Genomic DNA, 14192 nt, shown 5'->3' with positions numbered 1-14192 from the left:
GAAAGAGAGAGAGAGGGAGGGGGGAGAGGGAGGGAGAGAGAGAGAGAGGGGAATGGGGAAGGAAGGGACAGAGAGGGAAGAGGGTAAGAGAGTAAGAGAGGGGGCAGTGAGCCGTCCCTTTTATAGTGAGTCAGATATACCTGGCTGTTGCCAGGTAACTGTAGGGTGAAGCCCAAAAGGAATGCTAACACAGACATGTGTGCATGCAAACACATGCCTGGACTTGGACACATGTACACATACACACACACACATACACCTGGGCTCAGATACACAAGCATGCGAACACACACCTGGACTCAGACACATGTGCATGCACACACACACCTGGGCTCTGACATACAAGCATGCACACACACACACACAGCTGGACTCAGACACATGTGCATGCATACACACATGCACACACACCTGGGGTTATTCATGCTAACTACATAGTCATGGTAGTTGCTTAAAAAGCATCACCCACTCTTCCATCACGTGTGTTGTTTCTGGTCTGCTTTTGGAGACCAGTTTTTCCTTTGTCCCAGCTTCCTTTTCTCTGAGCAGCACTGTGGCACCTGGCACTGGAGTTGTAAACCTCATTCATTGCTAAGAGTCTCCATTTGACCAGCCTTTCCCAAATGCTGAGTGCTGTGCTGCCAGGCTCCTGACTGGCTGGGCTGCTTTATACCTTCCTGTGAGGTCAAGGACCAACTCCCACCACACACACCTGTCCCACACCCACCATGGGGCTGCTTTGATCACTACTGAATCACCGATGGTCAGCAGGCTTCCTCACTTCAGGTAGCTAGAATCAGGTGTCTACCATCTATACAAATATGGGGCCTGGCCCACAGGCCTCCATATTGACTGCCCAACCAGACTGGTGCTACTGATGGACACTGACCAAAATCTATGAAGGATAGAAGACTGGAATCCACCCTTCTCCCCAACCAGGAACCTTGGGAGCAGAGGCCCCCAGGACAGGTTATATGCATGAACCGGTCTCATCTCACTTTGTAGGTATAAGTTCTGTGCAAGCTTGGAGCCAGCACCCTTCCCAAGGGTAAAGGGAGGTAAATGTAGCTCACTGCCTTCCACCAGTTACAGGTCTTAGAGCTAAATGATAGGACAAGGTAGGGACTAGGAGTTAGATCCCGGAAGACAGACAGACAGACAGGGATAGGCATACCTGGCTGTTGCCAGGTAACTGTGGGGTAGATCATGCACACACCCCTGGGCTCAGAAACACATGTAGGGATAACTTCAGGCTGCTTCTTTGCCCTCCTGACCTGAGACAAAGCCCTGACAGCTGATACAAAAATATGCTCGGCTTTCCTAAAGAGAAAGGTGACCCCAATTCCAGCCTACGAATATCCTTAAAAAATCAGCCGCCCAGGAGAAGGCTAGAGTTCAGTTTCTGAGCCCCTTCTCCTCCCCAGTCTGTTTTGCTGGGGGTCTTTCTCTGTGTGTGCCTTGCATTTCTGTCAGGCATGGTACTACAAACCTTCCAGCACTTCCGAGGCAGATCTCTATGAGTTTGAGCTTGATATGCATAATGATTCCAGGCCAGCCAGTGAGACCCTGCAGCTAGAAAAAGGAGGGGGGTGGGGTTTTTCATCTGTTGATTCTGCCTGCAGAATCTGCGTTTTCCCCTGATGTTAACTGTCTTGTGTTTGAGATATTTTTTCTCGTCTTTTAACTCTTTACGAGTCAGATATTAAAGGGGCCGTGATGAGACAGTGCCAAGCAATAGCTGACAGGCCATATCTTGCCTTGAAGTGAGAGGATGGCTTGGTGGGTGCAATACCACACAATGGCCTCAAAGGGTCAGCAATGAGCCGCTTTTCCCAGGAGCCATCTAGCCGACCCCAGCAGCGTCTCAGTCCACAGGTCACACTGACTGAGCTCCTCTCCTCCCTCCAGTGTGACTGACGGGCCTGACCCTGGTGCCAACTCATACCCTGCGGCCAACTCATACCCTGCCTAGAAGATATCATATCACACCGGAAAGAGCAGAGGATGGCACAACCAAACCACCCAGCTTCGGGGCTGAGGTCGGAGGCTGAGGGCACAGGAAGACCAGGGCACAGGCAGTAGCTAGGCTGGAGTGCTAGCAGGTCACACGTACCCACACTGTTGGCCAAGAAAGTGCCAACCCAGAGTCTCTGGCATCTCCTCTGTCAGAAATGCTACACTGCATGGAGAACTGTGTGTGAGGTCACAGGTCTTTCCTGAAAAACAGATGACTGAGGTGGGTCAGGATGGGGACTAGTACTGGCAGTGTCTCAGAACCTTGGGTTACACCCAGGTCACCAGACATTCGCTGTGTCCCTGTCACGAACAGCCTAGTGAGCCAGGCAGAGCGAGCCACAGTAAGAGGTGGCTGTTTTAACAGATATGGTCTCCACAGACAGGCTTCTCATCATTCTCTCTTCTTGTCCCAGCGTGGTTGAAGTTTTGCGCTGATGGCCATGCTCTGAGGTGTCTTGGGGATATCAAACTATCTGAATCCAGTGTTGCATCACGAAAAAAATGCCAGCTGTAATGGTGTCTGCCTGTAACCCCAGCTCTCGGGAACATCGGACAGCCTGGGGAAGGTGAGTCTGGACTGACCATCCTGCCTCTAAGAGGACCCGCTCTGGGATTTGAGCTGAACACTCCCAGCCTCTGCCTCCACCCCACCCTGCTCTGTGCCCTCTGTTCCCTCCTTAGGCTACCCTCTGGACAGGTTCCCTCCAGTTCTTACTTAGTTCTTGCACTTACTGTGCCTCTGGCCTGCCCTACTCCTCTCTCCTTGATGAGCCACCCTCGGGAGCTCAGGTTTGATCGCACTTTGGAAGGCAATGGTGCAGACCCCATCCTTTCCTACACGAGGAGCCTGACCTTTACCTAAAGCCCACATGGGGGTCGTTGTTATTGCCTCATTCTTGAGGACTCTACATAGGCTTGTTAGCTCTTTTCCTGAGCTCAGAGAATCACAGCCGAATCTGGGTGGCTAGCAGAATTTCCAGCCGTCAGAGTTCTCAGTAAAATAGGGTGGCGGTGGATAGGGTACACACGAAAGGTGTTCTGGGAGAACCTGGCCAGGGTTGCCCTGAAGCATCCAGCTGCAAAGAATGCAGAGGGTGGGGCCCTCTTTCAACAAACAGGTTCCCGCAGGCCCGGGATTTCTCAGAAGGCTTCCTGGAGGAGGCGTCGGAGCTAGGAGAGAGGCGCAGGAAGGAAGCGGGCGTAGGAGCGGGAGGGAGGGTAGACAGTACCGGAGGGCGGACTCCCGCCCGAACCACCAGACGGGTCACGTGATCGCAGGCGGACCCAGGTAGAGCGGTGACGCAGCTGGCCCGGCCAGGTGAGGCGGCGGCGGCGCAGCAGGTGCCCAGGGCGCGTCCTACCCTCCGGCCGCCCAGCCGCAGGCAGAGCCCACCTGGCCCCGGCTCCGCCCGCTCGCACGCCCGCTGCGCAGGAAGTAGAGAGGGCGGGACCGACCGGTCCCGGGACGAGGGGACCCAGCGGCACTGCAGGCTACACCCGTCCGGCCCGCCGCCCCTCGGCTGCGCGCACAGGTGAGCCTGGGGACTGGAGAGTCGGCGGAGAGGAAGACCACCTGGGGCGCCCGGAGCACCTCTGCTCCACTGCCCTCTCTGCTCCAGCCCCTCCCGACTTCGGCGACGACGTCGCGCCCCGCCCTCTCGCTGGGGCTGCAAGCCGGGGATCTGGAACCTAGCTGCCCTGAGCCACTGTCCAAGGGACACTTTGCAGCGGATCTGGTTAGACACTAGAACGCAGAGACTCCTGGGAAGTCCCGGGGGGCGTGGAAGTGACTCTTCCGGGAGCTAGAAAGTCCCAAGAATGAGGGCCCTGACCCTCCTGTGTCCTTTCCCCACCTTGGTGACTTTGGTGGCTTGTCCTCTAGCCAGGCTCCACAGTGCCTTCCAGTGGGAGGGGGCTGCCCCAGAAAGCAGTGGATACGACATACGGACTGGACGGTGGTGGGCACCTGTCCCCAACCCTCTATCTTGCCCCCCCATATCTGTAAATCAGGACCAGAGATCTATTTTGAGGTTGAGCGAGAAAGATGAACCTGGGCATGGGCCTGGTCCCAGGGGCCGGGATCTGAGTTGGTAGCCTCCAAGATGAGAGCTTAGCGGCCTCCACATCACGCTTGAAGCCCAGACAAGCTCCTAAGTAGCTGCGTGGGTGTGTTTGTCATTTGAGTGAACGACCAGCTGCAGGGTCCCAGGTACCGTGTGGGGCCATACGTGACTGTATGCCAGTATGCCCTGATAGCATTGGCTTCTCACCCAGGTGTGTGGGCACCGGGCTTGAAAGCTGCTGTTAGCTGCCTCAGCCTCCCGGCCTTGGGCCTCTGGGCCTCCATTTATCCATCAGAGTTCATTGATTGAACACACCACTTCTGTGTTCCCTTCTGGGGACAGATGCTTCAATCTGCCCATGGTCCAGAGAGAAGCCTTGAGCTCACAGCACAGCCTGGTAGAGGGAAGTTCTCAGGGCTTCTTTGAAAAAGTAAAGATGCAGACAGAGAACAAGGTGGAGAGAACTAGGTAGAAGTTCCCTGCCATCCCCTTCTCCAAGCACCTAAAGCCAGAAACCCCTGGTTGGTTGGTTTGGGTTTTTTTAAGATGTATTTATTTTATGTGTTTAAGTGTTGTGCCTGTATGTATGTGTGTATGTATGTATGTATGTGCACCACAGGCATGCCTGGTGCCCATAGAAGTCTTAAGAGGTCATTGGATTCCCCTGGGTTTATGATGAGTTACAGATAGTTATGAGCTAGCATGTGGGTGCTGGGACTTGAACCCAGGTGCTCTGCAAGAGCAGCTGGTGCCCCACCCCTTTTGTTGTTGTTGAACCATCTCTCCAACCCAGTAGCAAGAAACTTGTTAGAGTTATTCCAGGAGGTTGTCTCCAGTGTGATACCTCCCCCAGGGGAGTCGCTTTTCACCCTTGTAAGGAAGCTGAGTCCAGACAGGCGGGTGTGCTCCACAGAAGATGGTGACTGCAGATGGTGGCTGCTGCGTTTCTCTTTGACCACCTGGTCTGGATGTTTGGTTTTGGTTTTGGTTTTGGTTTCCAGATCCATCCTGCCATTGCCTGAGCTCACTCACTCTTCTTGACAATCCAGCTCAGGTGACTGCTGTCCATAGCATCCTGAGTCCAGAATCCTGTCATCTACATCCAGTTCCTAGTTTGAGAACAACCATCTAGGTCAAGATAGGGCCTCAGAGTTTGGCTCCTCCCCTTGTGCTCTCAAGGGCCGGGCTTGACCCAGGCTGGTTGCCTTCCCTCTGTCCAGGCTTCTCATTGCCTGCCAGAGATGATGTTTGGGGAGGGGCTGAAGTCATAGCCGGCATAGAGGGGTTTTTGGCTGGTGAACTGGGCAGGGAGACCTGGCCCCAGGCTCCCGTCAGGTCAGGACTCTGGCTGCCCCCAGCCTATGCTTCCTTAGGGAAGCCTGCCCCGCACTTGGGGTGCCTGGGTTTTTGGAACGCGCAGGAGTGATAGGTGGGTGTCTTGGGCTAAGACTGGATGTACCAGGTAGGTGAAGAGTGGCTAGCTATGATCCAGTTTTCCCCACCTCAGCTCTGGGAGTGTTTGTTCCAGTTGGCTGTTACAGGATGCTTTGTGCTCTGTGGCCTCTGGCATCTTGGCCTCGGGCCTCAGAATGCATGTGGGTGTGATCAACAGTGTCTTCAGATGTTACAGGTTGTCTCCAGGTGGGCAAAACTGCTCCCAGATGAGATCCTTTGAGCTCCGCACACACTCAAGCGTGCGCGCGCGCGCGCGCGCGCGCACACACACACACACACACACAAACACACACACGCCTGACAAATGGAGCTAGCTGGTGTGTGTTACAAGCAAATTGAGACTCCAGGTCTCCTGCTCAGGCAGGCAGGATCACCCAAGCACAAGGCCACCATTGTGGGTTGGCTGAGGCTGATCCTGCCAGGTAGAGATGGCCCAGCCACAGAGCTGGAGATGGAGGGCCTCTAGCAGGCTTTAAAGTCTCAGAATCAGGGTGGCTTGGGTTCCTGTGACCAGCTGTAACCAGCTGCAACAGACTCAGGCTAGGAAGAAATCGGGCTTAGGGGACTAGAAGGTGGCAGAAATACCCACAAGATTTGTGGGAAGCGATAGGCCTGAATGGGTAGGGGGACAGAGGACCAGGTGCAGAAAGACCCAGCCATCCAGGACTACACCCACAGTGGTCCCCTGAGATGTCTGGCAAGATCTTACTGGCCAGGCGGTGGTGGAGCATGCCTTTAATCCCACCACTTGGGAGGCAGGGGCAGGCAGATTTCTGAGTTCAAGGCCAGCCTGGTCTACAGAGTGAGTTCCAGGACAACCTGGGCTGTATAGAGAAACCCTGTCTCCAAAAAAAGATCTCACTGGCTCTAATGGTATCCTGCCCCATGGTTCTGTGACTCATGTGCCCCAGGATTTGTTCCCACTGAGGGTTATTTAGTGTGGCAAAGAGAACATGGGCTGTAGGTTCTAAGGCCTCAAACATGGGGCCATTTTCAGCCCACCCTGAGCAGAAACAGCTAAGAGTCACCTTCACTGTGGCATGTGGGTCTGCTGAGTGGCTCTGACCCAGTTGGTTCTCACAGAGCACCAGTGCCTCTTCAGTGAGACACGAGGTGGGCCCAGGACAGAGAGAGTACCAGCACCAGTCTAGGAATTGAGCCCAGTGTTTGTGGGGGTACTTGGAAGAAATCGTCCATCCCTGCATCCCAAAAACTCAGACTTAGGGAGTGGCCAGGCAGCCAATTAGAGCTCCTGAAGAAGGTATCTTTGGGGGTGCTTCCATGCCCCCTAGCCTGTGAGCCCGGAGTGCCTAGGATATAGAGAAGACATATCCATGGCCCACAGGAGCCTGCAAGGCCTATGTCTTTCTATCAGTGGATGGCCATGGCTGGTATTTCCCTGGAGGCCACTAGGAGAATCTGAGACACTGTGTGCCAGTGTCTTAGTGAACCAAGAGTAAGAAGCCAGCCAGTCTGGAGGAAAGGCTACCCCCGTGGAGACATGGGCTGGAGCAAGGAGCCGACACCTCCCAGGACAGAGCCTGTACTCTTGGGTTCCATGGGCTTCCCATCAGCAGCAGAAGCCAAGCAGCTTTTGAAAAGTTTCACGTCTGAGAGACCAAGGCCAAGGGAAGGCAAGACAAAGCAAACGGAGTGGCCAGCAGCAGCCAGTGGAAGGAAAGGAAACACGTGCAAAAGAGAGCGGATTTTGCATTTGCAGAACAAAAACAGAATGCTAGGACTGAAGAGCATCGAGGGGTGCAAGGGAGTGAGAAAGGTGGATGGGAAAAGTAAGAGACTAGGGACAGTGGTTCGTGCATGTTACAGAAAGAAAGGGCAGTGCAAGGAATTGTCTATTAAAAAAAAAAATTGCTAGACCTACTGCGCAGGCCTGGAATCCCAGGCACTTGGGAGGTTCAAGCAGGAGGATCACAGATTCAAGAGCTGCCTGGGCTGCAGAGTGGATTCAAGACCAAGGTGGGCAATCTAGTAAGACCCTGTCTCGAACAAGCCAAAATTAAATCTTCATAAGGTGAGGGCCCAGGGATATGTATAGCTTAGTGGTGTGGCAGTCTTCTGACATGGGCAAGGTCCCAGGGTTGACTCCCAATGGGGTGAGGTGAAGGGAGCGAATTATCCAGGAAATAATACACAGACACGGGCATGAAAAATATAGGGACAAGCTGGCTGGATAGTCTCTCTGGCACCTCATTCAGTCAGTGGATGTAGGACCCATTTACAGGGCTGGGCTAGGGTAGGGACGACAGGTCATGGTCTGAGGAAAGTCTGGAGGGTACCAAGAGACCTAACAGCAGCAAGAAGGGAAGAGGATGCTTCTAGATTCTAGAGGGAAGTTATCCCCAATGGGAAAGCTAGACCTTCCCAGGCACCAGTCCAGGGAGGAGGAGAGAAAGACCAGTTCTGACCATCAAAATTGTACCCCTGCCAGGCTTGCTGGCACACACCTTTACTCCCAGCACTCAGGAGAGCGAGGTAGGCAGATCTCTGAGTTTGAGACCAGCCTGGTCTATGTATAGAATCCAGACCAGCCAGGGCTACACAGTGAAACCTTATCTCAAAAGTTAAAAGCAAACAAACAGGAAAATCTGGAGCTGGAGAGATGGCCCAGTAAAGATCACTCGGTCTTGCAATGGACCTGGGTTTGGTTCCTGGCACAGACATGGTGGCCCACAATCATCTTTAACTCCAGTTTCAGCTGATCTTACCCCACTTCTGACCTTTGCAGGCATGGAGCATACATGTAATATGCATATTATATGCATGCAAACATACCTAAAATAAGTAAATACTTTAAAAAAGTGTTTAAAGACATTAAAAATCTGCCCCCCAGCTCCTTCCTGAGCTCATGCCTGGGGTTTGTTTTATAGGGTAGCCCTGGTGGCCAGAGGATAGCCAGACCCAGGCCTAAGGAACACCACCTGCCCACCCAACCCCCACCCTGAGCTATGAGAGAACCTGAGTGTCTCCTGCACAGAGGAGCCAGACTCTCAAAGAGCATGGAGCCACAAGACTGGACGGCTGGGAGCGGAAATTAACAAGGGAGCTGGCTGTAGAAGGTGTAGAAATGATTAACAAGCAGGTCGGCCTCGTGTCCCCTGATCATGGAGCCCTGAAGCTATGCTCTGTATGGCTGTACAGCCCAGCCCCCTCCAGACAGTGGTGATCAGAAGAGCTGGCTGGTACTGGGCAGCTTCCGGATGTGTCCAGCAGGAAGGCATTGCAGTGTTGTTTGACAGGACAGGTTCCTGAAGTCATCATCCCTGCTCTCTGGGGTCCCGGGCAGGCTGTTTGCCAGGCTTGTGGGTGTGGTGCCAGCCAGGGAACAAAAGCCACTCCCAGGAATGGCTTACCCGACAAGTTCCCTTTGGGCACCTTATGGCCCTGCAATGGACTTTGCCCTCTGCTGGGCCAGGCCACTGCCTGCTAGGGGCCATGCTATCTTGCAAGCCTGAGCTCAGGAGGAATGGATGTTGCTGGTAGGAGAGGAGGCAAAGAATGACACTGGGCCCTTCCGTGTGGTCTGTTCTTTCTGAGTGAAATGATCCCCGTGTAATGGATCTGCGAGAAGTCAGTTCTAGGCCGTCAGGAGACAGCTAAAATAACCTCTCCAGACTTCGGCAAGCCAGACAAATTAATAAGGGCGTGGGACCCCATACCACACACACATGTGACATGCCAGCTCCCCGGGGGAGGCCTGGTGTGACTGTGACTGCTATGATCCTCAGCCAGGATTTGGAATGTCCTTAGGAATGCACCCTCCCTCGGGGTACTAGGCCCCAGCCTGCCCCTCCCTGGGGCCACCTAGGCTCAGCTGCACTCAAGTTCTTGGGATAATTTTAGCCAAGAGCTAAATGCTAAAAGAACCCAGGGCTTCTGGAGGTGAGCTGGGACCTGACCAGCTTCCTGGGTGCTTGCATGTGGCTCAGTATGAGCAGCATGGCCAGTCCTGCTCTGTCCCCCTCAAGGAGGGACTGCTGGACAGTCTTGGCACCATTCTGGGGCCTGGAATGTGGGGAGGATGGAGCTGTGTGACCTGCCTGGAGCTCCAGGGTGGGTATGAGCTTCCTGAAGGCCAGAGAGTCACCAGTTCCTGAGGCCCTGAACCCATCCAAACAGCCCTGGTCCCCACCCAGACTCCCGTAACCTTAAGGGTAGCTGTCCCTTCCCATCCAGTTCAGTCCATCTGTCAGGCAGGGTAGGTAGATACCACAGCCTGACAGCTGATCCTGGGACAGTGCCGAGGGCAAATGACAAGGGGTCATTGTGGCCAATGTGAGCCTAGAGCCTCACCCCTGATGAAGGCAAGTGATGGAGGTTCCTTTAACCAAGACCCTGTCTTATCAACTGGGACTTGGGGTTGTTGGGTTTTGATGAGATGGTCTCACTGTGTATGTGACCCAGGGTGGTCTTGAACCTGAGCCTCCTGCCCCAGCCTCTTTGATGCTGAGGTTTTATGGTTATGGGGTGCCTCTAGGGCCCTCTTAGGCTCAAGTCATTTCAACCTATACAGAGTTCTGAGCATGCAAAAGGCTTCCTCTATATTGGCTCCTTTGTTTTTAGAAAAAAAATGAAGGGATTTCCCCCTTCCCCCAAACTTTACATTAGGGTTCTATAGAGTCTCTTGAGTGCCAGCCTGTCTTACCAGTGCAGTGTGAGATGCCAGAGGTGCCAGGGATGCTGTTTGGTTCAGAAAAGTCTTAGCTGCTGCTTTATGGCCCCTCACAGCCAGTCAGGGGTGCTTTAATGGATCTGCGGGTCATTTAGGAACCTGTTAGGATACCCTCAGGTGAGGACATTGTTCTTACTGAGCCCATTTTGCAGATTTGCAGATTGAAACAGAGAGGTGGCATCTTTAATCATTGAGGACACCAGGTTTCCAGGCCCCCAACAGGGCAGCTCCTGACAAGTGTGGAGGACCCCCAGTCACGGAGGTAAGTAAGTGGTAGTGCAGTGGACAGTTGACCCTAAGAGATTGGTCAGTGTTGCGGGCTGTCCCCACATGGTGCTTCTTCCAGACCAGCCTTTGTGCTGGCTCCTGCTGTTTCAGGCCATATAGCCCAGTTCACCTCAGTCTCTGGGTCACAGGCCAGTGGGATTCCCTGCCCAGGAGGGATACTTCTTCCTCCCAGTTAGCCAAAGCCCAGCCTTAGACTGCATCATACCAAGGGAACAGAAAATGCTAGAGCTGCAGAAGGAGATAGAACATTCTGGAAACCACTGCTCCTGAGCTGCCCGCTATTGGTGGGCTAGGGTGGCAGACCCTGGGTAAGTTAATGCTAAGGGTAAAGGAATCAGGGACAGGCCTCGGGCACATGAGCTGCTGGGATAGACGGGTGGAGTGGCTGAGGAATTGCATACTGGTGATGGCTGTCGCCAGGCAGTGAGCCCCCTCAGCCATGACTCAGGCTCCTGCTACTGTCTCACCTGCACTGTAACCCAAGGTTCACCTTGGAACTTCCAAGACTTGGATTGTGGACCCCCCGACTTCAGAAAGTACAAGTGCGTATTGGAGAGTGCTGTAAGGAGAGGCTTCATAGCCAGCTGCGGCACTGTGGAAACTGTGCTTGGCCAGGAGAAGGGGAAGCAGCCAGGCTCGCTTGTATCCTGGCTCTGCTGCTTCTGATGTGGACAGCCACTGAGCAGAAAGGCCACGGTCAGGTGGAGAGTGTCCTCTCTCTCTACTGTTTATCCTGCTTGTTCTTCCTCATGTTCTCAGGGTCAGGTGTCCCCTTAGAATACAGAGCCAGGCAGAGCCAGGCAGGGCCACGGTCTCATCCACAGCATCTGCTGCAGTCTCAGGAAACCATAATTGTCTCCATGAAAACCATATACGAAATGCCCATGCATTAATAAGGGGCCTAGCCAGTTCTCTGGTCCTAGTCTGTGTAGCTTCTGGCCCAGCCATGGATCTTACCTTCTTTGCCCCCTGTCCAGGACTTAGTAGTTGTGCTAGAGAAGTCTGGGTGGTCCCTCAGGCTCATCCCAGCCACACTGCTCCCACCAGGCCCCTCATCTTAGAGAAGAGCTATTATGTGAGGATCAGGGTTGGGCCCAGGGAGGCTATGTGCAGAAGGCCCCTCTGAGCCTTTCACCTCTTGCTTGCCCCTCTCTAGGCCTCTGCTGTCACCAACATGTCCCAGAGACATTCTGACAGCTCTCTGGATGAGAAACTACTGGAGTATCGCTTCCATGCCGAGCTGCGCCTCGATGCCAATGGGAACCCTATGCCTGGACTCCCCATGGTCCGGAGCTCCTTGAAAGCCAGAGCCAATGCTGCCTTTGAGCCCGATGCCTCAGAACCCCTACCGCCGCCTCCACCACCGTCTCCGACGGGAAATGAGGAGCCTCGGCCCATCATCCTCAGCACACAAAGCCCCGCAGCCCTCAAGATGGGCACGCAGCAGCTTATCCCCAAGAGTCTGGCTGTGGCCAGCAAGGCCAAGACCAAGTCCCCAGCTCGCCACCAGAGCTTTGGCGCAGCTGTGCTCAGCAAGGAGGCTGCAAGGCGGAATCCTCAGCTCTTTTCAGCCCCCAGCTTCTCTTTGGATGACATGGATATGGACATGGTTACTACTGGGAATCTGAAGCGCAACCTGAGGAACCAGTCCTACAGGGCAGCCATGAAGGGCCTGGGGCCACCCAGTAGCAAGGGGGACTCAGTTCGGCTGGGCCCCAAGCTCCAGGCCCTCGCTGAGGAGACTTCCACCCAGTACCCAGCCAAAAATAAGGTAGGGGCCTGCCCTGACAGCAGGGTGGGCAGTGTGTCTAGGGGGTTGGGGTCTCACAGGCAGGAGCCAGCCTGGTCCTGCGTCTCACATTGGCATCATGAGTGGTCACTGTTCCTGAGTCTTGCTGGGTGCAGGCTCCTGACCATCTTGGTTTCACTGAATCCATTCCAAATCTCATTGCTGTGGCTGGAGGAGGTCGAGTCGGGCTCTTGGGAGTCTCCCCTCCCTGCTTCTATCGAGAGTGGACAGCAGATGGAACCAGCCATTCTTGTACCCAAGCATGGGGCCAGCTGGTCTGATGACACTTTCAGCAAGGCCAGGCTCAGGCTGCCAGTGGGATAAGGAGGGTCAGTGGGTAGCCCTCACCACCTGTCGCCCTGCCCTGCTCCTTCTCTGCCTGCCCCGTGTGAGCAGAGCTATGGTGTAGCTCCGGCTGTTCAGAACAGAATGGGGTCCTGGCTCTCTGGGTCTCCAGGTATCTGTTATAGACAGCCACTGGTCAGGGAGGCCATGGTCAGATAGTGGCCTTTCCATCCCCCATACGTCCTGATCGTTGGGGTCAGGTGGAAGCACCTCTGTTTAACAGCCATCCAAGGCAGTTGCTTCCCAGGATATGGAGCTAGGAGGCGTCTGGGCCTAAGGTGCTTCCCTCAGACTCGCTCAGGGGCACCGAAGGCACAGGGCTCAGTCAGCTTCCATGAAGGGCCCAAGGTGGGCCTTTGTGACCCCTAACAGATTCCTAATACTTCTGAGCCTCAGTTTCTCCATATATAAGTGAAGATAGCCACCATCCAGCTGTAGCATACTCCAAAGATGAGTACATGCCCTCTGTCGCCTAGAGCTGCACTCAGCATCATGGGAAGAACATGCTTAGAGCTGCACATAACATCATGGGAAGAACATGCTTAGAGCTGCATAAACCATCATGGGAAGAGCATGCTTAGAGCTGCACACAACCTCATGGGAAGAACATGCTTAGAGCTACACTCAGCATCATGGGAAGAACATGCTTAGAGCTGCACACAACATCATGGGAAGAACATGCTTAGAGCTGCACACAACATCATGGGAAGAACACACTTAGAGATGTATGCTTAGAGCATGGTAAAAGCATGCTTACTTGGGCATCAGAATGATAACCACCAGCAAGCTGCGTGGTCGCCACAACCTTCTGTGAAAGCCAGTAATGGCTAAGGCAAGGCCTCTGTCTACGGTGCCAGCTGCTGTCCTTTATCACAGATCCCGTGCCACATCTACCTGAGATGCCTGATTCTCAAGAGTGGGATCGACAGCACCACCACCTGTTAGAACTAGGCCTGCCATGGTCTCAGTCATCCGTGGCTCAACTCAGTAGTGAGTCCATCTTCAGCACCCATCCTTGAGTACCTGTTCCATGTCCCAGGCTGGGGTGCCAACCTGTGGCTGCTCCCATGCCGAGGGCACTGTGAGTGTCAAGGGCTTGTAGGTGACCGTGCAGGAGGCACAAGGAAGGAACCTCCTAGAGGAGAGGGTCCCCATGGTGTCAGAGCCAGGAGGGCCTAGGTAGGGAATGGGGAAGGATTTGGAATGGAGGAGATGAGGGGGCTGAGGGTGGGTGAAAAGGAGCTAAGCCAGGCTCAGCTGAGAGTGTCACACACAGAGAGACATACATATACATACACAGAGCCACACAGACACGTACACAACACATTGAGCCACACAGACACAACACACACAAAGACACATAGACACAGAGACAGAGGCACACATAGACACACAGAGACACAGGCACACACAAACACACAGACATGTACATACATAGAGGCACACAGACACAACACATAGACATAACACAGACACATAGAGACACAACACACTCAGAGACACAGGCACATACAAACGAGTACATACACAGAGACAGAGACATAGA

General features: G+C 54.1%; 1 protein-coding gene across 3 annotated transcripts in view; it reads left to right on the top strand.

Annotated features, from left to right (window-relative positions):
• Window positions 1-14192, top strand: part of Arhgef16 (Rho guanine nucleotide exchange factor 16) — a 26577-nt gene that overhangs the window by 1714 nt on the left and 10671 nt on the right. The window contains exons 2-4 of one of the 3 annotated variants that reach the window (XM_031379703.1): window positions 2430-2582; window positions 10377-10486; window positions 11669-12283. In XM_031379703.1, coding sequence (XP_031235563.1) covers window positions 11687-12283 — 597 coding nt within the window. In that variant the 5' untranslated portion in view covers window positions 2430-2582; window positions 10377-10486; window positions 11669-11686. Of the gene's footprint in view, window positions 1-2429; window positions 2583-3300; window positions 3549-3689; window positions 3753-10376; window positions 10487-11668; window positions 12284-14192 lie in introns of those variants that run through there. The other 2 variants (XM_031379704.1, XM_031379705.1) reach the window with 2 other exon arrangements.

This window comes from Mastomys coucha, unplaced genomic scaffold (assembly GCF_008632895.1).
Source record: "Mastomys coucha isolate ucsf_1 unplaced genomic scaffold, UCSF_Mcou_1 pScaffold18, whole genome shotgun sequence".
Taxonomy (NCBI): domain Eukaryota; kingdom Metazoa; phylum Chordata; class Mammalia; order Rodentia; family Muridae; genus Mastomys; species Mastomys coucha.
This window is presented reverse-complemented; position numbering and strand designations above follow the sequence as displayed.